This window comes from Eublepharis macularius, chromosome 1 (assembly GCF_028583425.1).
Source record: "Eublepharis macularius isolate TG4126 chromosome 1, MPM_Emac_v1.0, whole genome shotgun sequence".
Taxonomy (NCBI): Eukaryota; Metazoa; Chordata; class Lepidosauria; order Squamata; family Eublepharidae; genus Eublepharis; species Eublepharis macularius.
In genome coordinates this window covers 151,520,284-151,546,925 of record NC_072790.1, presented here as the reverse complement: position 1 = coordinate 151,546,925, position 26,642 = coordinate 151,520,284, and the positions used below count along the sequence as shown (strand labels likewise).

The following is a 26,642-nucleotide window of genomic DNA, read 5'->3' as shown; positions in this document are numbered from 1 at the left end:
CATGATTAAAATCAAATACAAATATACAATCACCAGATAGCAATACATTAAAAATACAAGGTCTATAAAATGAAAAGTGAATGATAAGAAATAGTACTTTACAAAATAGGCAAAAATTAAACCCATATAAATAAAATACAGCATTTAAATGTAAAGGAGAATCAAAACTTTACAGATTTAAGTGCAAATGACAACACAGAATCTCACCTAAAAACTAGTCTGAGACTGATTTTAGTGTTTCAGTAAAATTATAATTGCTAAAAATTTCACCACCGAGCCCATCATTTCCAGAACAATGTATGCCAGTAAATAGGAAATCGCCCATAGCTCAAATCGGAGATGGTATTTTAATAAAATAGGAAATATCCAGGACTTCCGGTTTGGTCTTATGGCGGTCTGACGTGGTCCAGGGAGCTGGACCATCCAAGTTGCTGTTTCTTGGCTGGCGAGGTGCTTTGATCACTTGCAGCCCCCTGCTTTCAGGCAGATAGTGGGCAGGAACGCTTTCTGGCCCCAAGAGTGAGTGATCTCGGCAGAGGGGGGGTTCTGAATCAAGGACTCTCCCCCTGCCTTGAGGTCCCCTCGAAGAAGGGCGGCTTCTATCTCTGCAGCAGCTTTGCAGTCAACGAATTGGCATAAGATCGTCGTACCCAAGCCTCAGGAACAAACTGGAGCAAGATTGGCAAAATGAAACAGTGAATACAACCCGAAGAAGAAACTAAGAGGTAAAGATTACTATCTCCCCCTATGGACACGAATTTGGCTTAAGGACTAAAGTTTGAACGTGGAAATAAAGGGCTAGACTAAGTGGAAGTTCTTTAAAAGCCATCCAGGAAGAAATTTTTTGAGACTTTAAAGATCATTAATACGTAAATGAACTGAAAAAGATTTTTGTTTACATACCTGTGGTCTGGGGAGATAGCGACACAGAGGGAAGGAGTGTGGGAACAGCAGAAACATCGCAAGGGGACAACTTCTTTGTTTGTGAGAGCAGCGAGACGGGGGGGGAGACAGGAAGTGCATCAGAGAACCAGCGAGTAAAATATTAGAGGAACAGCAAATCAGAAGAGGAAGCGGAAGGACACCATTTTGAAGGGAAAGGTTAAAGCTTCACCATAGAGTGTACCATTGAGAAAAAACGCCCGACATTTTGATTAGCACAGTGAAAAAATCTTGGAACTGTATTGAAAGTATACAAGTATAAAATTAATAAAGGGAAGAAAAACGGAGATCAGAAAGAGAGTGGACTCGTGGGCAGGTAGTAAATCAAGCCCAACGATGGCGAAAAACTGGCAGACGGCTATTGAAAATTTGGATAAAAAAGTAACAGAGGGTAACAAGGAGCTTAATGAGTCTATACAAAAGTCACAACAGACTTTACAAGAAGCACAACAAACTTTGTTGAGTGACATCAAAGAAGCCATCAAATCTGAAGTGGCAGAGTTGGCAAAAAATATTGATGAGATTAAAAAAGAGCTCCAAGTTACCCAACAGAAAGTTCAGGAGGTAGAGAAAAAAACAGAAAGCTTAACTACAAGTTTAAAAGTGGAGACCTCAGTGTTAAATGACAGGATGGCTGTTGTGGAATGCAAAAGTATGGAAAAACAACTGAGATTTAGGGGCGTTCCCGAAACAAAGACAAAATCAACCCAGGAGCAAATTACTGATATATTAGCAGAATTTTTAAATAGACAGCCAGAAGTAATTGCAGCTAATCTAGATATAGCCTACAGAATTAATTCAAGTTATGCACTACAAAAGGATCTACCAAGAGATATTATCGTTCAGTTAAATAAAAGACAATGAAAGAAGAAATTATCAGCAAGCAGTTTCAAAGTCCATTAGCGATGGAGGGGAAGCGAGTGAGAATTATGAAAGTTACAGAAGAGGATTTTGCTGGAGAGGAAGAAATATAGGGAGTTAACTCAGATATTAAAAACCCTGAACATAAGGTATAGATGGGAAATACCAGAAGGTCTGAGCTTTGAATTTCAAACTTTGAGAAGAGTTATCAAATCACGGCACGATATGGGGGTTTTTATGGCAGAAAACGAAAAGGACTTACCAAAACCAGCTAGATCATGAATATGGAATGTAAACTAATATCATGGAATGTAAATGGACTTAATTCACCTTCAAAACAGAAAGCTTTATTTCATTGGCTGGCTAAACAACATTGTAACATAATTTGTCTACAAGAGATCCATATAAAAAATCAGGACTCAAAATATTTAAAAAACAAGAAATTGGGGAAGGAATTTGTGGCTTTAGCAAAGCAAAAGAAGAGGGGAATTGTAATTTATATAAGAGAAGAATTACAGCCAAAAGTGGTTATTAGTGACTCGGATGGTAGATATCTGGCTATAGAATTTATTTGGAATTCCAAAAAAACCTTAATTATGGAGATTTATGCACCGAATGGATCAAAAGAACAATTTTTCAACGAAATAGTGACACATTTAGAGCAAATGACGTATGATCAGGTGATATTGGCCAGAGATTTTAATGGTATTGTGGACTTACAATGGGATAAAAAAACGAAGGCTACTAAAAGTAAAACAGGAAGATTGCCTAAATCCTTTTTTCAATTAGAAAAACAAGAAAATTTGGAGGATATTTGGAGGAAGCATAATCTGAAAGGAAAGCAATACACCTACTATTCAGCAACTCACCAATCTTTATCAAGAATAGATATGATCTGGGCATCTAAAGAATTAGCTATATGGACAAGGGACATGGAAATAATGCCAAGAATAAGCTCAGACCATAACCCTATTTTATGGAGGTTTGGAATGAGACCCAAGAAACTAAGATGGAGATTGAATGAAGACCTTCTTCAAAATCGAACTAATCTGGATGTTCTGCAAAAAGAAACTAAATACTTCATTCAGTACAATGTGGATCAAGGCATGCCAATCCAGAAGGTATGGGATGCATATAAAGCAGTGATCCGGGGTGTATTGATTGATTTAAATTCTAGAGACAAGAAAAATACGGAATTGAAATTAAAGGAGATACAAGGAAAGATAAAAAGAACAACAATTAAAGAAAAGACCAGGGAAAAAGAAATTACAGCAGGAGATAAAAATTTTACAAGAACAAATAAAAGCAATGGAAAATAAAGAGCTGGAATGGGAATTGAAAAGATTAAAACAAAAGACTTTTGAAGGAGCCAACAAACCAGGAAAATATTTAGCGTGGCAATTGAAAAAAGAGAGAGAGAGAGAAAAGCAATAAGCAGAATTGTGGATGACGATAAAGAATTAGTCAATCAACCAGCAATAAGCAGAGCATTTTATAAATTCTATGCTAATTTATATTAGAAGAAACCTGTTGATAGCAACCAGATTGACCAATACCTTCAAAAGATAAATTTACCGGTTATACCTAACAAATTGAAAGAAAGATTAAATACTAAAATTCCAGAAGTGGAAGTTACCGAAGCAATACAAGCAACGAATTGGGAAAAGCACCAGGACCTGACGGAATATCAGCGAAATTTTATAAGACGATGGTTAAAGACATACCATTTTTGCAAAAGGTAATGAATGGGATACTGGAAGGAAAAGAATTGCCAGAAACGTGGAAGGAAGCGAATATCACACTGATACCAAAGGAGGAGCAAGACTTACCAAATGTGAAAAACTATCAACCACTATCTTTGATAAATAATGATTATAAAACTTTTGCCAGGATTTTAGCAGAGAGATTAAAAGATTGGTTGACAGAATTTGTTGCAGATGAACAAGCAGGCTTCTTGCCGGACAGACAAATTAAAGACAATTTGAGAGAGGTAATCAACGCAGTAGAGTATTATGAAAAACATCCGGAGAAGGAGGCTGGTTTCTTTTTTGTGGATGCAGAGAAGGCATTTGATAATTTGAACTGGGATTTTATGTTTGCAATCATGGAAAAAATGCAGATAGGCAAGGAATTTATTCATGCAGTGAAAGCAATATATAAAGATCAATGTGCAGCAATTGTAGTAAACAACGAGTTAACAAAAAAATTGGAGATAAGAAAAGGTACAAGACAAGGATGCCCACTATCGCCATTGTTGTTTGTAATGGTATTAGAAATTTTATTAAGACAGATACGGGACGATGATAATATAAGAGGCATGAAAATTAAAGGCTTCTTATATAAAGTAAGAGCATTTGCTGATGACGTGATGGTTATAATTGAGGATCCAATCCAAAATATGCCAAAGTTACTAAACAAGATAAAAGAATTTGGAGATCTTGCCGGGTTCTACATTAATAGAAATAAATCCAAGTTACTATGCAAAAATAGGACCAAACAAAAACAACAAGAATTAATGGAGATTACAAACTGTGAGGTAGTACATAAAGTAAAATATTTGGGAATTGAGCTCACTACGAAGAATATTGATTTTTTTTAAGAATAACTATGACAAGCTATGGCAACAGATAGATCGAGATATGATTAAATGGAACAAATTAAACTTGCCATGGTTAGGTCGAATCGCGGTGATCAAAATGAATGTGCTGCCAAGGATGATGTTTTTACTGCAAACAATACCAATAGTAAAAGATAAAAAGCAATTTGAAAAATGGCAGAGGCAGATATTAAACTCCGTGTGGGCAGGCAAGAAACCAACAGTGAAAATGAAAGTCTTGTATGATGCCAAAGAAAGAGGAGGACTAAAATTGCCAAATTTGAGACTATACCATGAAGCAATTTGTTTAGTTTGGCTGAAAGAATGGGTGACATTAAAGAATCATAAGTTACTAGCTTTGGAAGGTTATAAAAAAATATTTGGATGGCATGCGTACTTATGGTATGACAAAGTCAAGGCAGATGCTATGTTTTTACATCATTATGTGAGACGGAATCTATTTACTGTTTGGCAAAAATATAAGAGATATTTAGATGAAGAAACCCCAATGTGGATTGTGCCGGCTGAAGTTGTCAACCCGAAAACGGAGTATAATGGCGAAGAATGGCTGACATACAAAGAAATTCTGAGAACGGAACCAAAAGTAGTAAAAATTAAAGCAAATGAGGAACTACCATTTCACTATGGGTGGTTTCAGTACAGACAAATTAAAGATTTGTATGATTCTGACTGTAGAAAATCAGGATTTAGAATAAAAAACTCGGAACTAGAAGAATGTTTACTACAAGAGGGGGAAAATTATATTTAAAATCTATAAGATTTTGTTAAAATGGTTTACCAAGGATGAAATAGTTAAAGTGCAAATGGTAAAGTGGGCTATAAATTGTAATAGAGACATTACAATGGATGCATGGGAGTATCTGTGGAAAAACACATTAAAAATATCAACATGTACTAATATAAAGGAGAATGTATATAAAATGATATATAGATGGTATTTAACGCCTAAGAAATTCGCCTTTGGGAATAGTCAAATGTCAGACAAATGTTGGAAATGTAAAAAGCAGGAAGGTTCGTTTTATCATATGTGGTGGACTTGTGAATTAGCTAAACAATTCTGGGGGAATATTGTTGAGGTTATGTCAGAAATATTGCAGAAAAAAGTGAATAAAAACCCAGAGTTGCTGTTGCTAAGCATAAGTTTAGAGGAGTTTGCAGTTCAAGATAGAACGTTAATGTTTTACATGACAACGGCGGCAAGAATGTTATATGCACAACTATGGAAGACTCAAGAGATACTGACAATAGAAGATTGGATTCAAAAATTGCTGTACATGGCAGAGATGGACAAATTGACAAAGAAAATGAGAGAACAAGAATCTGAAGAATTCTTTACTAACTGGGGGAAACTTAAATTGTATTTGGAAAAGAAGTGGGACGTTAAAGGGAAATTGTGTATATTGGATAATTTTTAAAGGGGGGGTAAAGTGATCTTTATGAAGGGTAAATAGATATTTGTGTAGTTAAGAGAATGTTTTTAAGAAATAATATTTTATTTTAAGTAATATAATAGTATATAGTAGATATAATTGGATAATGGGTTGGAAAACTGTTGGAAGTCTAATTAAAAAAGGGGGAGGAGTGGGTGGGGGAAATTAGGATATGGGGAATAATAGATTATGTATGAAATGATTTATGTACTAACTCACCCAATAAAAATTGTTTTTTTTTAAAAAAAGGAAATATCCAATAGGACCTAAGAGCAGTTCGGTGAGGACAAAATGATAACAAGTGGACTTAAGGTCTCTATCACACCAAATGCACAAGCACAAAGTCTATCTGAATAAGAAACTTGAGTAAATCACATTGTTAGTTCCGCTTATGAGAAAGCATTTAGTCTTGCAAGAGCAAAAGCAAATTTATGAGTTGGGTTATCTTAAGTGTCAAGAGAGGGAGACCAAGCAAATCCAGGTTCTCATCTATCAATCTTAACAAAGTATTTCTATAATTTTCCTCCTTCAATAGATGATGGAGACTCCCAGACATTTGAATAGAAAAAAGAACCTTCAGTCTTAATTTAAAAGAGGCCAACCAGGCTCTTAGTTCAATGGAGCATTGCACTAGTTCCAATCTAAGCATGAGACATCTAATGGGCAGTGCAATAGGACTGGGATTGCAGAAATCTGAACAAATAGAAATCTGAAAAAAAAAAGAGTTTTTGACATGACTGTGGTTTCCACATGGAAATAGGATTTTGCAGTTTTCTCATTGCTGGTGCAGTGACAGACAAGGTACAGCAGCAACATGGCTTACACACGCCCACATATTATAGATCCAGAGGAGTTAGCCATGTTAGTCTGTATATATACACACATACACAGTGTTGTTGATCTTTCAGAAACATTTAAGGACTTCTTTTTATAAAGACTATATTTTAACAGCCACAGTTAAGTAAATATTCATTAATAAAAGTATATTAAATATCATAAGTATATCGTAAAAGTATATTAAATATCATATACAGTCAATACTAGTAACCACTCTAAACCTCTCTATTTTTTTATCATAGATGTCAAGAGAGATGTTTTGATTTCAATCCCTGCGAAATGCTGAGATATGCATAACTAACTATAAAATGTGGCTCATAATTAGAGATGGGCACGAACCGAAATATGAACCAAAGTTCATCGTGAACCAGGCTGGTTCATGGTTCATGACTAGACATGGGCACGAACCAAAAAAAATTAACGATCCAGAGGATCGTGGTTCGGTGCAGACCATAATCCCGAATTCCCGAACAGCAACAAACATCTCCCGTTCCTGAACCGAACCGTGGATCATAAAGGCGAAAGCGGCGGGGCACCCCGCTGTTCCCTTCCCAGCGATACAGGAATGGTGGGTTATGCCGGCGGCCGCCAGGCCTGGCGGGCACGGGGAGGAGGCGGGGGGTCTCGCCACTCAGAGGCGGCACCCCCCATGTGCCCACCCGCCAGGCCAAAGTGGAGCGCCTTGGTATTCCCACTGAGGGCAGGAATGTGGTTGAGGCTGGCAGCAGCCGAGCCTGGTGGGCTTCCATTGGGGTTTCCAGGGCAACAGGAGGGCAGAGCTCAGGCATTCCCCTGGCTCCGTTGCCAGGGGAATAGATTGCTGGTGCCTGAGTGTCTGGATTCCCAAACCAAGCCCGAAAGCCACAATCCAGGCCTCTCCCGACCGCTGGATCGTTGGCCGTGGACGATCACAATCCGCCGGGTCATGATAGCACGATCGCCGTTTTCATGGGTTTTTGACGTTCATAATGTGGTTCGTGCCCATCTCTATTCGTGACCCGGCGGTTCATCAGAGCCCATTTCTGACGAACTGCCACGAACTTTAGGCTGGTTCGTTTGGTTCATTTTTGGTTCGTCACTGCAGACAGCCTGGCGCCATTCAATCAGTTTCCTAGGCAACAGGGGATGGACTTCCTACAGACCTTCTGCTGACCCAGAAGTGGCTTTCTGCTGGCCCAGAAATGACCTTCTGCTGACCCGGAAGTGACAATTTGCTGAACTGGATGTGACATTTTCATGAACCAAATGAACTGGTTCATGAACTGGGGCAGGTCCATGAAAGTTCGTGGTTCGTGAAATGTGACAAACCATGAACAACATGGTTCGTTTTTTTCCGGTTCATGCCCATCTCTTCTCATAATGCCATGATTCCCTTAAACTTGAGATAGGCAAATTCTCACCTTGTAAATCAGTTCTCTTTGACGTAAACACATGAGAAAAAAGAGTTAAAAGTTGAAGCTATCTGCAGCTTTATGGTAAACTAACAGTAAAATCTTAAGCAGAGTAACTCCAGTCCAACCCATTGATTTCAATAGGCTTAGACTGAAGTAATTCTGCTTAGGATTTCACTGTAAACTATATATTCAGAACAGCTGAAATGATTTGTGTTCTAGAACCTATTTCAAAAACAACATAAGCATAAAAATCTACACTATCCTGTACAGTCTTTCATACTGAGCACTTCATATACAGCCTTCAACAATATGTAATTCACCCAACTTAATGCCAGGCATGTATTATTTAACCAGCTGAATGCTTTATTAAACTGCTGGTTGCCCTCTAGCGTTTGGCTAAACAGATCGCACACTTTGCAACCCTGATATATTGTCGACAGTTATAATACATACTCCATCACACAGAATACAAATGCAGATTAATTTAAAATTATATTGAAGATCATGAAGTAAACAGAATGTACAACCTTCACAATGATCTACTTAGTACCCTAAAAAGTTTATTCTAAATCCTCTATACCCATTACTGACTCTAAGGGGGTATTAAAAAAAGCATAATGTTCAGACATTCAAATAACTTTCATTTAATAATCTCCACTTTTAATGTAACTGAAAATCAAAGATATTCATACTGAGAACTCTGTGTGCTTAATAGGTCACCTGAGGAGCTATTAAAATATAATGAATTTTCTACATGGGAAAAATACTGTCAGGGCTTGCCGCGGCTGCCGCTGGGCATGGCACTGGGCGGTCAGCTCCTGACATCACAGGGGGGCCAGGGATTCTGCAGGACCCTGCTCTGTGGAAGGAGGAGCAGTATACCTCACCCTGACTCCCTCTCAATCCACTCACTGGCCTGCTCAACCTGGCCTGCTTACCCCCTACATCTTCCACCATCTCTTCCTCCCAGGCCTCTCCTTCAAGCCTCCACTCTCCTTCTTGCCTTTTCCTTGGCTTCTCTCCACTCCAACTCCGCTCCATCACTCCCACTCAAACCCACCACCCCAGAGCTCTTCCCAGCCACCCTTTATAGGGTTTCCTCTCTCCGCCCCGCCCTCCTTCCAGGCTTGTTCCTTCTCCTGACCAGGCCCAGCTGTGTGTTCCTCCAGGTGTTTCCCTCCAACCACTAATCCCTCCTGGGCTCCTTTGCCTTGCTAGTAGGGTGGGGTTGAGTGCGAGCCATCCCCAGCTGAGGGCTCCTTGGCCTTGCTCACGAGGAGCTGCCCCAGCCAGCCTCTGTGCTATTGAGCTTGCCTGGCCTTGCTCAGGAGGAGCTGCCCCAGCCAGCCTCCGTGCTATTGGGCTTGCCTGGCCTTGCTCATGAGGTTACCCATCTCCTCCCCCAGGGCTACCCATCTCCTCCCCCAGAATGCCTGTGGCAGCCCCCCCTGGAGAGGCTTGGCTTCTAGCAACTCCTGAGCCAGGCTGCTGTCTTCTAGCCATGGTGTGGCTCTGGGCTGTAGAGACTGCTTCCTCTCCCTGCCAGGTAAGGGCTCTGCTTGGGCTGCTGCTGCTCCCACATTCCCCCTGCTGTGGCCCTTTCCCTCTGGCCTGCTTAGCCCCCTTTCTTCCCCCTGGAAGGTGGGACTGGCTGGTCTCTCCTTGCCCCCTCCACCCCTCTGAGGTTCTGGCCTTTTACCCTTTCCCCCTGGAGTAAGTAGGTTCTGGCCCTGGTTGCCGGCTTGGGGGGTGGGGTTGCTGCCACCCTTTTGTCCCCTGCTGTTCCCTCTTGTCAAGTCTGGGGGCTGGGGCTCAGACCCCGGACACTAACAATGTAAATCGTGTGGGACAACTGCATATACGTATATTTTACAACTTGTTCATATACTGGGAAAACAAAGGTATTGTGACTTCCAAGCATGTGTACTTGGAACAAAACAGATGCCACGTTTCATCAGTGTGAATTAGTGATATTTAAAACTTAATACTTGGTTCAGAACATGAACATAGCATGATCATAATGAATGTTTATATTCTAAAGCAGTCACTATTTTCTCAGTTGTTCTGTGGACTGGACTTTAATCCAACCCAAATAACTGCTTTCTGACCCCTTCCCACCAACAAACTTTCTTCACTGTGCTGCTGAGGCAACAGGGAAAGGAGCTTTCTTTCTTCCCCACCTTCTTTTTACCCTGGAACTAGTGATGTCTTCCCATATTTTCAATTTCTACAGGGGAAGTTAAAATCAGAATACTGAGTTCGTTTAGAGTTGCATCTCAGAAATAAAAGGGCAACAACAAAACCTCTCCAAAACTAACCTTATGCATTAAAAATATTTTTATATTGAAGAACAGTGTAATTGTACACATGAGCAACTTAAAAACAAAAAAGAAAGCCTTGAAACAATTTGACACAATGAGTTGATTTTGATATTTTGTTACAGATTCCTCTAATGTATTCAAACCCAGTGTAAAATAAAAATAAATAAAATATTTTTTCAGTACACAAATAAGTTAATTTTATTTATTTATTTTATTCGATTTATACCCTGCCCTCCCCACAGATGGGCTCAGGGCAGCTAACAAAATTTTAAAAATACATTAAACGTCACAAAAACATAAAATCAGTAATAATTTTTTAAAAGTCATTAAAATAGTCCAGGAGCAGGCTATTTAAACAAATATTGGGAGTCCGTATATGGGCATAGCAGATGGCCGAGGGCAGCCCCAGAAGAAGTGGTGGTCTTAGATGGAAGAAGGAGGACACCCGCTGGCACTCAGCTAAAGGCCTGGTGGAACAGCTCCATTTTATAGGCCCTGTGAAACTGTAACAGGGCCCGCAGGGCCCGGATCTCCAGCGGGAGAGCGTTCCACCAGGCCGGGGCCAGGGCAGAAAAAGCCCTGGCCCTGGTTGAGGCCAGACAGATGTCCTTCAGGCTGGGAGTTGCTTGTCTGCAGAGCGCAACACCCTGCAGGGGACATAGAGGCAGTCCCGCAGGTATGCAGGTCCCAGTCCGTGAAGGGCTTTAAACACCAAGGTTAACACCTTGAACCGGATCTGGAACTCCATTTGGGACATGCACCTAAAAATGGTATTTTTCAGTTTTGGACTTGTCAGATGCACCCTGCTTATCTGCCATGTATGCTTAAATTCTCTGTATTGTAGTCTGAGCCTCCGAAAATGTGTAGAGATCTACCTGTGTAACTGTCTGTGTAGCTGTGAGTTGCTTATGTCGCAGGTGGTTGCTTTCACTTTCTGGGCTGGCATGGGAAAGTGTCCTTGAGATGCCAACCTGAGCTATAACGCCAGGAGACAAGTAATGGATTTTGTGAATATTGTGAAATTAAAAATAAAAAACTTATAAAAATTAACTGCTTGTGTGCCAAAAAAGTTATGTTCAGCTTTCTTTTGTTGTTGTTGTTTTGTTGCCAAAAAGTGCAATTGCTTTTGGACGATATAAAAACAAATATGCAAAATTTAGTAATGTGCATGTGAATATTTCCAGGCCAAATATATATCTGAAATTCAGGTACAGTCAGGTATCTGGGTGATATTCAGGATTCTTGGAAATAAAGGGTATTGATTCCCATAAACTTCTGGAAATATTCAGGAATATCAAAAAATATTTGGAGCTGACATTTTAAGGCTCCCAGACTTGTTTAATTCAACAAGTTTTCCATGCAATGGGAGGATGGGGGAGGGAGACAGATGTCCCAAGCAATGGGATCAAATGTTAGGAGGAGTATTTCTGTGCAGAAAATAAATACAGTGCCAAAAATGTTGCCCTTGCTGCTCTCATAAAGACCCCCCCACAAATATTATTGTACTATAATAGGAAAGTTAGGAAGATGGGGAATGTTAGGAAAGTATCGCTGATTAAAACAAGCACAAGCAAATCCCATAAAAACACCTAAAATGAAGCTCGTGTTGATGAAGCTGTTGTGTTTCTTCTTTACAGGGGTGGGAAGGAACAGCAGTGCCAGTGATTCTGTTGGTTCTGTTAGGCTTGCCACATTGACCTTGGGTTCTTTTGGGAATCTCTGGTTTGACATTGGTTGTGTTGGGTTTGCCACATTGGTACTTGACTCTGCTCAAATTCTCTGGTTTAAAGGTGGTTCTATTTGGCTTATTGGTTCTGTTTGCTTTTGGCCAGTGGTCGTTCTTGTGTTATTTGGTTATTGACTTCTTTGGATTTCCCTACATAGGAAATAATGGAGGCAAGTGGGATGGCTAGAGTCACCATGTTCAGGGGCCCATAGAATTGGACCCCTTAGTCCAATTTACTTGAAACTTAGAGGGTCTTTAGTGAACAGGAAGCTGTCCACTAGGTCTCCTGAAAAACAGCCACTCCTGCAAAGGTCCCCCATAGGGAATAATGGAACTCAAATAGTTCTGGAATCCGCCCCCCAAAAAATATTCAAATGCTCTCACGGGCCTTTCTTATATGTCCAGGGCAATGCTGATCATCACTTTAGGGTCAGGAAGTAATTTTCCTCTAGGCATGATTGACCAGGGACCAGGAAGGGTTTTTGCCTTCTTTTGGGCATAGAGCAGCAGTCACTGGAAGAGTAGGGTGTGGAGAAATAGTTGTGAATTTCCTGCATTGTTCAGAGGGCTGGACTAGATGACCCTTTGTACCCTTCCAGCTCTATGTTTCTATGACCTGCATTCTGGTATTTAGGCCCTTCCTAGAATCCTGTCAGGCTCTGCCAGTTAGATCCCCAGTTACTTCACTGCAGACACCTCAAGAGTCCAGTTAAAGTTTCTTTATTAGAGATCCATCAGTATCAGCGTACTCAAACAACTACATTGGCAGAAGTGATGTAGAGGAGGAAAGCAATGTTAATTATAGGGCAAAGTTCCCGCCCTGGGATAAGGACCATTAAAGTTTAGGTGCACAGGGCCTAGAAGGGGGATGGGGGGGATGGATAGGAGAGGGAAGGATGGGTTCATTCTACAACATAAAAATTACAAAATTATAAGGTTTACTTTTTCTATCTGATGCAGAGGACATTGAAGCAGGGCTCACTAAGTGCCTGTAGTCAGTGATTCTAATTCACAGGCAGAGAGCAAGTGAAGTTTGCCTCTGCTGACTTTAGGCTATAGAAAAGTCAGCCTGGTTCAGTGATGCAAGAAATCCCATCCCTATAGCAGTCTCTGAAGGCTGCCCAAAGAACATTTTCTGCAGTTTTTCTGTTAAAAAATCTCAGAGAGAGGACTTGCATTCCTCAACAGTACACTGGTAAGCTGCAGTACTGCAGCCCAAGCTCTGCTCACGACCTGAGATCGATCCTAGCGGAAGCCAGGTTCAGGTAACCGGCTCAAGGTTGATTCAGCCTTTCATCATTCCGAGGTTGGCAAAATGAGTACCTAGGTTCCTGGGAAGGAAAGTGTAGATGACTGTGGAAGGCAATGGCAAACCACCCCGTAACAAAAAGTCTGCCAAGAAAACGTCATGATGCAACATCCCCCATGGGTTAGTAATGAATCGGTGCTTGCACAGTGGACCTTTACACTGAGAGATCTCTGTCTTTTGGTGCTACACCTCTGAAGATGCCAGCCACAGCTGCTGGCGAAACATCAGGAACTACAATGCCAAGACCACGGCAATACAGCCCGGAAAACCCACAACAACCATCACGACTACCTTTACCTTTACCTAAGATTTAACTACACATAACAACAAAGTTTTATGCTCAGAACTGCTGGTATGTCAATTGTTAACTGGAGGGTGGGTGTTAATATGATCAAAAATACATACCACTGCCTACTCAGCAGCTTTTAGCTCCAGCAAAGAAAAAAAATACATACTCCAACATCACACATTGAAGAATTAGTATGGTATAGTAATTCTGAACAAACTGAAATCTCATGCATGATTTTACAGCTGATCTGCATTAACAGGAACTGCAAACAAAACAGTAGCAATAACAAAGTACTACCATTATATTGATAGTTTACTTCATACCAATCAAAAACCTATATTATATTGATTTTAATGGATATGCAAAAAATATAGAATGAAAATCCTTGTATTTTAATCCAAGTATATTTTTGCACTTTTCCTTCTAATTATTTTGTTATCCTTGGCAAAATAACTTTATATATAACAGAAACTCTGTACAATTTCAGTTTCCTGATTTTTAATATGCATAATCAATCCAAGTTACTCAATGTATTTCTTACCTAATAATTCATATAATGAGTTTAGAATCGACTTCCAAGTTTCTCCTGCTTCCTTCCCAGCAACATCAGCAAAGTGAGCTGCACTACTGTATACATGTAAGCGATCAATACATTCCAGCACTAAGTTGATCATGCCCTACAGAAAAGAAAAGCACTTATCATACATAACAGTAACTGCCATTTGTTCTAGTAAAAGAACCCTCTACTCATATCAGAAAAAACAACTTCAAATGCATTTAGTTCCTAGTATATGGACTGAACTTTATAGGTGCAAATAGCACTCCTATAGTGGAAGGGGATAAAAAAAGTGGGGCGAGTGTGCAGATGGGTACTCTTCTGTGTAGGATAGGGCATGTATATGGTAAAGTTGTTAGCTATAGAGTTAATAAAACAAAAATGGATTGCCTGGAACTGAACTTAGATTACTTGCCCAAAACAGAGACTTTCCCCCCAAAATTTGGTCTAAAAGAAGGTTAAGATCTCATAAGATATCTAGGTATATGGGTATTATTATTATTATTATTATTATTATTATTTCCTTTGTCACTGAGATCCGAGGCAGATTACACAGTGAAAGTGAAAATATACAAAATGTTGGACTAGGATCAGGAAGACCCAGGTTCAGATCTGTACTCTGCCATGGGATCTTGCAGGGTGACTTTGTGCCAGTCACAGACTCTCAGCCAAACCTGCCTCACAGGGTTATTGTGAGGATAAAATAGAGGAGAGGAGAATCATGTAAGCTGCTTTGGATCCCTTTTGGAGAGAAAGGTGGGGTGACCAGGAACAGCTTAAATTTGCTCACCTACAAGCAGAAATCTAAAACTCTAATAGCAAGTATGGCAAAGTCATGTAATTTCCATAAGATAAAGATTTCCACTTTCATTGGAACAAAAATTGCCACAGAATCTATCTTAAATCATAATATTAAACTACAGATTTTTTTTTAAATCCAGCCCAAAGGTAAAATACTGAAAGAAATAACAAAATGACTACCTCTTCCTGGAAGAGATTCTGCCGGTTCTTCAGTGCTCTTAGTCGGTTCTGCTTGTCTTCATGTTCTAAATGTTCATCAGGTGGATGGAAGTAACCAATCAAATCTTGGAGGCTAAGGCTGACTGACTCAATGGGTAAGTCAACAATGGAAGACTTTGCTTTCCTGCTGAGAGCATCAAGGCCCCTAAAAGGATTTAAACAACAGCTCTGTAAGTGTGTGTATGTGTGTGTGTGTGTGTGTGTGCGCGTGCGTGCGTGCGTGCATATCTATCTTTACATATACCTATACATCTATATTTATATATCTATATAAATAGTGTAGTTTGTGATGTCAATATTGCAGTAGCTCTAAAAAAATTGGGCTATTCATCTTAATTAATAAAGGTGATACATATCATTTCTAATAGACAGTCTGTATTAGTGATAGTTCTGGAAAACTTCCAAATTCAGTCTAAGTATGAAAATTATTCATAGCTACTTTCTTGAAAGTTCGACTCACCTTTCCAAAAACCCTGCCACCCTTCCCAACCCAACATTCCCACTAGTTCTCCATAGAGTTTTCTCTTCAATGAAATTATAGACTAAGCAACACCCATCAAAGCCCTATTTACCCTGATGACTGCTCTGTAGACATGGGCACTAAAGGGGAAAAGCCCGAAATGAGAGTTTCGTGTTTCATCATGATCCACGAATCGCAAATCACGAAACTTCACAAAATTGACGTTTGCCAAAATGATTCATTTGTTTTATGATTAGTCAGAACCCTGGGCATTTCAATTGCCCCCTTCAAACTCAGAGATGCCAAACTCACAGGGAGACTTCAGTAGGCTCTCCTCCACCCACCCTCCCAATTTGCAATACGTTGATTGGGAAGGTCAATGGGAAGGGTGGGAAGGGAAGTGCTACCAGAAAACGGGGACCAGGAGTTGCTGGATCAGAGGAGGATGAAGGACCGGCCGTGGTGTGGAGCTGGGCTGGGAAGACAGAGTGAGAGGTGGATGGCAAGCAGGGACAGTCCCAAAATTTTGAGATGTGGAGGACGAGCTGGATATTTCTCCAAACCCCCACAATTCATCCCAAGATGTGCCCTAAGGGGTGCCCACCAGAGATGGCATTTGGGTTCTCTTGGTGGCCACCCCTCCTTGTGGATGCAGGAGGTGATCAGCCTCCCTTTTGCCCCCCATGGGCAATGGGCTCAGGGGTGCAGGTGGTCCGCACCCCCTTGTGCCCTAAGGGGAGGCCTCCAAATATGGCGTGTGGATTCTCTCGGTGGCCACCCCTCCCTGCACGCCCAGGAGGTGGTCACTGGAGCCAACCGCCTCCCTTCTGCCTCCCCGTAGGAAATGGGATAGGGGGTGGGAGTGGCCCACACCCCCTTGTGCCCTAAGGTGCACCCACCATATGCCTGCTGGATATGGTGGCAGTGATGGATGCCTCCCCCTCTTTGGGGGGAGATCCAAAGGAGTTAGCTGTGTTGATCTGTATTCGTCCTAGGTGGCAGCAGGAAATGGACAGATGGACGGGTGTCTTCCTCTCTTGGGGGAGGTTACTCTATGGGGAGCCTTCTCCCCCACCCATGGGCTAGGGGGTGGCCCACAGCACCCCTTTGGGCCCTAAGGGGTGCACATCACATCTAGCATGTCGGTTTTTTAAGTCCCACTCTTGGGGATGGCCACCAACAAAACCTACCAGCCAGACATGGCAGCACTGAATGGACAGAGGTTGGGGGGATGGTACTCTGGTTTGGGGGGATGGTACTCTGATGGAATGGACAAACGGACTCTTTCCCGCAGCCTGTCCACAGAACCCACCTTACGGACATGGTGGCACCTATCGATACTGTCCCACATTTATCGGGGGACAAGAATTGAGGACAGAAAAAATCCCCGGCCCTTGTTCTGAGGACTGGTGGTGGCTGATGAGAACCCACCTGCCAGACGTGGCAGGACAGCACAGATGGATGGACAGATGCCTGCCCCTTTGGGGGAGGAAACTCTACATGCCCGGGGGGGGTCGTCTCCCTCACCCTGGGATGTGCATGGAAGGGTGGGAAAGACAGATGGATGCCTCCTCCTTTGGGGAGGAAACTCTACATGCTGAGGGGGCCATCTCCCTAACCACAGGACGTGCATGGGAGGGGTGGAATGGACAGGTGGATGCCTCCCCCTTGGGGAGAGGAAACTCTACATGCCTGGGGGGCATCTTCCTCACCCTGGGACATGCATGGGAGGGTGGGACATACAGACGGATGCCTCACCCTTGGGGAGAGGATATTCTAAATTCCGGGGGGGGGGCACCTCCCTCACCTTGGGACAGCAGACTAATGTAATGGAATCATGCCCGCCAGTCACACCTTTCCAAGTGGCACAGGTTCTCAAAATAAGGCCTCTTGTCTGCATGGAGACAGCAGGGCAGCACAGCTGAACTATGCCTATCCCCTGTGCTGAGAAGTTGCATGGCTGCCAGTGCCCACAGAACCACCCTCCGGACATGGTGATACCAACGGATGCCCTCCACATCTTCTCAAGAGGGACAAATGTTCAAAACAAGACTCCGCCTCCCACCAGTAAAATCCACCAGTTGGAGATTACAGCACTGATGGATGCCTCCGGCTCTTTGGTTTGTGGCAGTACCTACCGCAGCGCACAACTGAAACAGGTCCCCACGTGAGGAGATATTTAACAGTACTACAGACTGACTGACATGGCCTTCCCCCTCAAGGATGTGTGAGTGGCCCAGACAGAGCCTGACGGTTGACCACTTTACTTTTGGCACAGGAGGGACATAATCCACAGACCCCTTAGAATTAAGGACAGGTTCTCCAAGAAAGAATATCAGTCCTGTGAGCCCTTGGGATTCCTATAAGCTTAGCACCAGAGACAGGCGTTGGCCCCAAGACTGGCACCCAAGAGTGCACAGACACCCTGCCATTCGAGACAGGTGCTCAAAGAAAGAGTAAGGAGGAACACAAACAAAAGGGTGTTCCATGTGAGACTCCGGGGGGGGGGGTGCGCCAACACTCAGCTTGACTCCAGAGCCAGGCGGTAGCCCTGAGCCTGGAGCCCAAAGAGCACACAGACACCTTGCCGTTCAAGACAGGTGCTCAAAAAAAGAGTAAGGAGGAACACAAACAAAAGGTTGTTCCGTGTGAGCCTCCAGGGGAGGTGCCCACATTCAGCTTGTCCCCAGAGCCAGGCAGTGGCTCCAAGACTGGTGCCCAAGAGCACACAGACACCTTGTCATTCAAGACAGGTGCTCAAAGAAAGAGTAAGGAGGAACACAAACAAAATGGTTGTCCTCCAGGGGAGGTGCCCACACTCAGGTTGGCCCCAGAGCCAGGCGGTGGCCCTGAGACTGGTGCCCAAACAACACACAGAGACAGGAGCTAAAAGCAAGAGTAAGGAAGAACACAAACAAAGCAGCTGTCCTGTGACACACACACCCCGGCGGAGGTGCCCACTCAGCTTTGACCCAGAGCCCCCTAACAAATCAGCAGTAGAACTCAGACACCTTCCCATGTGGGAAAATGGCAAAAAACAAGAGTGAAGGAGAAAATAAAACAAAAAGAAGAGTGAGCAATTGATCCCTCGCAACAGGAGCACAGGAGGAAGCTTTTCCCTGGAGCCTGGCAGTAAGCGGGCAGACACACATCAATCCAGGATGGCTCAGGGCCCAGAAAAGTCAGTTCCAGGGAGGGGTAACCAAGCAGGGGGAGGTTGACCTTAATAAAAGACAACATATCCACCAGATACAGGTGCAGATGTGTGTGGCAGGGACGGAGAAGTTCGCCCAGATGGGAGAATACCCACTTGCTCTGGACACTGGTGGGAGGGCAGGAGAGGATGTTAGTGGCCACGATGGAGAGGTCTGGCCAGATGGAAGATTTTTGTGCCAGATATTCCAGGGGGTTGGTGTGGGGGGGCTCTGTGGGCTCGGCAAGGTACTCTTGCACCATGGCGTCCACCGAGTCCTCTGCCCTGACAGACACACCAACCCTGCTGGCATCAATCGCACAGCCCACCGCATATGACCAGAGGTCGCTGGTGGGAGGGTTCTCATGGCTGGGGACGGCCGGCTTGTTTACAGCCTCCCACTCCTCCTCCACCCCACACCACACTCTCCGTCTCGCTTTCTATGCCTGATACTTGAACACCACTCTGCATAGGACCTTCTTCCAGTCCTGCAGCTGGTTGTCCTACATGGCAATGCTGCACTTTATCCGGGGGTCACATATGCAGGCCAGTCTGTACGGCTGCTCCTGGCAGAGAAGATGCAAGCAGGCGGCTATGCCTGCCTGCAACTTCCTGATCAAGTCCCTGACCCTGGGGGCAAGATCTTCCTCATTCTCCATCTCGTCGACCAGCACCCAGTCCAGCCCATAGATTAGGGGAATGACCTGTCCCAGGCTGGACTGGTACAAGCACAGGAGCTCAGTGGACTCCTTAAAGGGCTTAAGGACATGGACCATCTGGGAGAGGGCCAACCAGTCTGCATAGCTGATGCTGACCTCCTCTCCCTCCCGCATAATAGCCACGGATGACATGATGTCCTAGACTGGGTTTTTTTGCTCCACCAGATGACTAACCATGTCATACGTGTCGTTCCAGCAAGTGGGTATGTCCTAGTACAGGTAGTGCTCAGGATCACCCCCTCCCCCTGCCTTTGGAGTAGCTCATGCGAAGACTTCACAGTGCAGAGAAGTTCAAAGCCCGATACTGGCAGTTGTCCAACAAGTCATGAATGGACAACATTCCCTGGTCCCAGGTGGCCTTGACCTTGCTACCTAGCCCAAGAGCATCCACCATGATCAGGTGCAGCTTATGTACCAGGCAGACAAGGTCATCGAGGGATGCATCTCTCTCGGCTGCCAGCATGTTGCTTCCCGCATCAGTTACCATGATTCCACAGACAAAATCACCCCTGGGCACCCACTCCCTCAGCCCAGTAACGATCATGGCAGTGATGTTCTCCCCATGTGATCATCATCCATCCCCCATGCCTGGAGAATAACCACTCTGTACCCTGGGGGCAGCAGAGGTCCTTCAGCTGCCACCAATGGGCAGTGAGGGCAAGGTAGCCATGATGGCAGCCGCTCCACATATCTGCCGTGAAGTGCACGGTCCGATCTTTGGCACACAACAGCTCCTGAACAACCATAAACCGCACACTGTGGAAGAGGGTGGGAATGACTCACTGGCCAATGGTCCGCCACGACGGCATTACGAACCAGTGGGCAAAATGATGCAGCAGGCTCCAAAAGCCCACACCGTCCCTGATAGACAAAGGGAGTCCTTCCAGGGCAATCGTCTCTACCAGCATACAAGTGTCCACCTCCTGAGCCCTCCCCCTGACTCTTTTGATAGGCATTATCACCAACCCCGAGGGGGCAACCTCCTGCAAGGTAGCCTGCCTGGACGTTCCACTCCCACCCGCATCACTCTCAGAGCAAGGCTTCTTGCTTGGGGTGGACTCCCGTGACCCTCTCCCTTCTTTCTGATCAGGAGCCCATCTCTTCCACCCGCCAGATTACTCGTGTTGCTCCGAAGGCAGCAAGCTCGAGTGGTGCCTCTGCAGATGCAAGCAGAGGGCGGTTGACAACAGGTGCTTGGGGTCACAGCCCCTACGCACCAGGGCATCAGAGAAATGGCACCGTACCACACAGGGGTCATTGAGAAGGGGCTGGAAGTGATGCCACAGTGCCTGACCGAAACGGTGACCGAGAGTAGGCGAGTCAGGAGGAAGATGAAGGATTACCGGCCGCAGTGTGGCACAAAGCTGGGAAGACGGAGTGAGGGGTGCACTGCTGGCAGGGATAATCCCAAGAGTTTGGGATTTGGAGGAGCTGGATGTCTCCCCAAATCCCTGCCACTCCTCCTGAGATTCCCCCTTGTCAACTTCCTCAAAAATTTTGAGGAGATCCAGTTCCACTCCCGCCAGCGGTGAGACCTGTTCTGCTTCTTCCACTGCCCCCGCAGGGAGATCTACCGCAGTTGGAGTCTCTGGTGCCCCTGAGACCTCCCTCCCAGTATTGCTGGGCTCCAATGGGCAACCAAGACAAGCTGTGCACTTCCTCCCCCCACGACCACCCTTGTCCTTCATTCCACGCCTCAGTGCTGCACACAAAAATAAGTTGGAAGCAAAAAAACAAGACAAATTTGAGGAGTTTCCGCCCTCAGGCAACGAAGCCACACAAGGCTGTGCCTAAGAGACAGGCAGTGGCCCTGGGATTGGCTTTGTGGAGAGAGCCCCTAAACACCACAGAAACACCTGCCCAGGCCGGAGAGGTGCTCAAAATAAAAATGAGATGCACAGTGGGTGCACAAAACAAGGGTCAGCTGAGCCAAACTGGTGCACAGCAAGCAAGAGAGAGAAAGCAAACAGAAAAGGAGTCAGAACTAGAGGTGACCACAATCCAAAAAAAAATACCGATCAAGCTGATCGTGGATCCGCGCTGGCGACGACCCCAGATCACCAATCCACACCGATCAAGTCCCATTTCCGATCGGGGATCGGGGAGGCCAAAGCGGAGGGGCACCCCCCACACACATACATTTAGAGCATAGTGGGGGGGGGGAGTTTTTAACCTGGCGACAAGCCGCCTCCCCTCAGGGAGGGGAAGTTTTCACACACACACACACGCACTTAGAGCAGAGGGGGGGAAAGTCTTTAATCCGTCCCTGACTCTCCAAATAGAGAGAGAGAGAGACACCCCGACAACATGTTTCAGCCAGCTTTTTAAAAAAAAGCAGGGATAGAATCCTCCACTCCTCCCCATCCGATTTTAAAAGCAAGCAGCCAGTCTTCCAAAAACATATTTTAAATGGGAAGAAAGTAAAACCAGGATCCACACGGATCCTCACTGATCCTATGGTTTTTTAAATAGGAAAAACACAAATGAAACATCAAATCACATATCACAGCCAGGTCCACAGACTGAGATATAAAAAACGCAGATCCAAAAACATTTGGTGCTGCCACGGTGAAAAAACATGAATCTGAGACACGGATCCTCGTGAATTCATATGATTTTTACACTGAAACAAAACAAAAAGGCTGTCATATTTTACATCTTTTGATCCTGTTTGTGGCATTGGACATGATCTGGGACAGTATACTGGATTTTGGGTGGCCCCATGTAAAAATGAAGAGGATCCATGAGGATCCATGCTTTTGAACCATGTTTTTGCGCCGTGGCGCTGCCACAAAGCAGTGGATGAATGATTTTTTTGGTCCCATTTGTGGATATGGACATGATCTGGTTTTGTATGGTGGATTTGGGGTGGCCCCATGTAAAAATCAAGAGGATCCATGAGGATCCGTGCTTTTGAACCATGTTTTTGCGCCGTGGCGCTGCCACAAAGCAGTGAATGACTGATTTTTTGGGTCCCATTTGTGGATATGGACATGATCTGGTATTGTATGGTTGATTTTGGGTGGCCCTACATAAAAATCATGAGGATCCATGAGGATCCATGCTTTTAGACCATGTTTTTGCACCGTGGGAGTGCCACGAAGTGGTGGATAACTGATTTTTTTGCCCCTTTTGTGGCAATGGACATGATCTGGGATTGTATGGTGGATTTTGGGTGGTCCCATGTAAAAACCTAGAGGATCCATGCGGATCCGTGCTTTTGAACCGTATTTTTGTGCCGTGGCAGTTCCATGAAGTAGTGGATGGCTGAATTTTTTGGTCCCATTTGTGGCAACAGACATGGTCTGTGATTGTGTGGTGGATTTTGGGTGGCCCCACTTAAAAATCAAGAGGATCCATACGGATCCGTGCTTTTTTAGCATGTTTTTGTGCTGTGGCAGCGCCACGGATTAGTGGATGCATGATTGTTTTGTTGCTGTCTGTAGACTAGGACATGATCTATAATATGACAGTCTTTTTGTTTTGTTTCAATATAATAATCATATGAATTCATGAGGATCCGTTTAAAAGCATCTGGATCCAGCTTTTACCCACTCCCTTTTAAACACACACACAGAGCTGTGAATGAGGTTTCCCCACAAAATACAGTGTTTTAAAAGCAGGTTAAAAACAGAGAGTGACAGACAGAAAAACAGCCATTCCTCCTACAAAGCCCCGTTTTTTTAAAAAGCAAAAAACATTTGGAGTGCCCATGGCAACAAAACACCCCCTTCCCCCTCCCTCCCCTCTCTTCTCCCAAATGGTGATGCGTTGCTGGCTGCTCCGTGGTTGGAAGGAAGCCCTGCTGATCAAGGAAAGCTCGGCTTCCATTCGCGTTTCCAGGGCGACAGAAGGAGGGCAAACACAGTTCAGGCATTCCCCTGACTCCGTTGCCAGGGGAATTGATTCCTGGCACCAGAGTGTCTGCAATCCCGAACAGAAACCGATCGATCTGATCAAGCCCCGAATAAGCAAACCCCCGACCGCTGGATCGGTTGCCGTGGACGGCACCGATCAGCCGGGTCCCGATGGCACGAACGCCATTATTGGGGGGGGGGGTTCAAATCGTAATGCCGATCGTGCCCATCTCTAGTCACGACCTCAGGCGAGGAACCCACACCAAGCTGGACCCCAGAGCCAGACAGTGGCCCTGAGACTGGGGTGGGGGGGAGCCCCTAAACACAACAGAGACACCTGCCCAGGCAGGAGAGGTACTCAAAATAAAAATAAGATGCACGCAGTGGGTGCACAAAACAAGAGTGAGCTGCACCAGAATCAAGTGCACAAGAGAGAAAGGAAACAGAAGAAAGTGAGGCCCTCTTGAACCCACACAAAGCTGGGCCCCAGAGCCAGGCAGTGGCCCTGAGACTGGGCTTGGAGGGAGAGGCCCTAAACCAAAACCAAAGGAAACAGCAAGATTGTGAGCCCTTAAAAGAGCAGAGAAAGAATTGAGAAGAAACAAAGACAAGCAAATAAAAAAAGGGGAAGCCTAGGCCCCAGAGCCAGGCTAAGGCCTGATAATAGGTTGGGATGACATGGGGTGGGGTGGGTTGGGGTGAAGGAAAAAAGGCACCCTCACCCAAAGACCTTCCCACAGCAAGGTCAAGAGCTGGAAATAAGAGGCTTCTTTCAGTCTCTTTAAAGCAGCAGCAACCAAAAGCACGCTCCCAAATCCTTCCACTCTCCTACTCCAATCCCAGCAACAGGTCCTCCTCCTTCTCCCTCTGTCCACTGGGACTGAAACATGAGGCAGAGAGAGGTGCCTTTTATAAAAAACGCTGACATAGAGCAGAACAGGTCATCTGTGGTTGGCTGATATACCTGCCTAACAGGGTTTGGAGGGGTGAGATTGGTGTGCCCATGGCTATAGAAGGCTCGCCTCTTTGGTTGCCTAGGGGATTGACCCCCCCAGCTCCTGGCTGTATAAGGCAGAATGGAAGCTCTCCAGATGGCTAGGAGAGCCGCCAATCAAAGGTAAATGGGCTATGATTGGGGTTTCCAATGGAAACAAAAGGTCTGGGCTCATTGTTGCCCAGGGAATCAATGGATCGGTGCCAGCCTGTCTGCAATTGCAAATTGTTCACAAAGCAGGCCAAAAAGTCGTAAATTTCGTGATAACCGTGGCCCCACAAAACACGGTTTTGCGACACATGAAACGGACCGTTTCATGACAAAATTTGCTTCATATTCCGATTCGTGCCCATGTCTACTGCTGTGACAGATGAGGTAACACAATCATAGGAGAAGAAAAGCTGACAGATCAGATTCACATCTTGGATTCAACTGTTTCCTTATTGCCTTCTTTAAAGTTCCACATTGCCCCAATTACCACAGCAACCAATAAATACTGAATAAAGTAAACAGTGTTAATATTATTTTTTCTGCCCTTAGATCCAAGCGTCCATTGACACAGGTCTGGGAGGCAACAAAGAGTGCTAGACATGCCTCTCTCCTCCTGATGCTAGGGGCTGACTGGGAGGGGGGAAAGACCCTTGAAAAGGGCCCCATCCTGTCTCCCCAAAGGAGGGAGAGAATAAGAGGCAATCTGCCAGCCCAGCCCCTGGGCCACCCTGGCCCTGCCCAGCACAAGAAGGGACAGAGAGAGAGGCAATATTCTTGCCAGCTAGATGAGAGCTGCATACTCCACACCAGATGAGTCAAGCAAGGACCAGGTAGGTGCTGCCTGCCTCTCACCTCATGATGGCTGGACAAACCACACAAAAGTCAGTCGAGCGCCATCTTCCCCTTGTCATGCAAGAGCCAGAGGGCAGCCCTTCTGCCACTGGGCTGGCCTGGCTCAGGAGTGGAGTGTAGGACATCACACTACCCCGAAATACCCTGGTGGACATAATAGCCAGTTCACCTCAGCCAACTGTTGCCAGATGGGAGGACAAAAAGCCTCAAGGGTTTGTGGTCGCCAAACAGGCACTTGGATAGCTTGGATGATAAAATGAACTGTGTTAAAAAACAATCTAAAACATGGATCACGGTAAGTAAAATAACTTGAACAAATTCCTGTTATTTGGAATGCGAATGTGTTGGAATTTACTAAGATTCTCCTCCCCTTCGTAGGCACCTCTATCATGAGTGCTGCCTTTTTTTCCTTAGGGAAATGTGTCAGCATCCTCCTGGCCACCACAAGGACACCACTGCTGGTTTAAAATCATTTTTAAATGTTGCAAGGACCTGATTCTCATCAGGTCACCAGCATAGATCTTGTTTCCCCCTTGCATCTTATCAAGTGCTGAAATGGCCATACCTCCCACCCCTGTGGCTGTTTCGGACCTTGAACAGGTGCAGAGCAAAACAAAAATGTCATGCTGTAGACAACGAGTGAGACCACACAGCCTTTTTAGTGACTTTAAAATGACACCAGCCACGAAGATGCCTTCACGTCTAATTTGGCCCTTAGTGTACGCATCTATATTAAAGTTTATTGCTTTCTTTAGAATTCAGAGTGTATACACCTGTAACATAAACAGGAGTTTTGATTAAAATGGAAGAGCTATGAATGACTTTGGGATAAATGATGCAAAAGTGACTCAGTACAAGACCTCACTTAAGCCCAGTATAGATGCTACATTTCCTTGTTACGTCCTTCAGGCAACTTCCCTTCCTTTGTGCACAAATTGCATTACTTCCCTTTCCAGCACTAATTGCAGTTCATACTACATCACTACCGAGGTTAATGCTAATCATAATCCATTTTCAACCAGGACCCTACACTGGGCTGATCCTGCACTGGGCAGGGGGTTGGACTAGATGGTCTGTATGGCCCCTTCCAACTCTATGATTCTATGATTCTATGACCCAATTTACCTTATGAACCTGTTGAAAAGGAAGACGGTACTACGGATTACTCGTGCTGTACGTGACTCTTCATGCTGAGATCTGGACAATGTTAGACCATCATCCATATGGCCTTCATGATGCATGATTGCCTGCAATGAAATCCAAGTAATACTAAT

The 26,642-nt window shown here is 44.6% G+C and overlaps 1 protein-coding gene across 1 annotated transcript in view; it reads right to left on the bottom strand.

Moving 5' to 3' along the window:
• RYR2 (ryanodine receptor 2) overlaps positions 1-26,642 on the bottom strand; it is a 720,715-nt gene that overhangs the window by 414,089 nt on the left and 279,984 nt on the right. The window contains exons 14-16 of the mRNA XM_054975163.1: positions 26,494-26,615; positions 15,264-15,447; positions 14,268-14,403 (exon numbers count right to left, since the gene is read on the bottom strand). Coding sequence (XP_054831138.1) covers positions 14,268-14,403; positions 15,264-15,447; positions 26,494-26,615 — 442 coding nt within the window. The remainder of the gene's footprint in view (positions 1-14,267; positions 14,404-15,263; positions 15,448-26,493; positions 26,616-26,642) is intronic.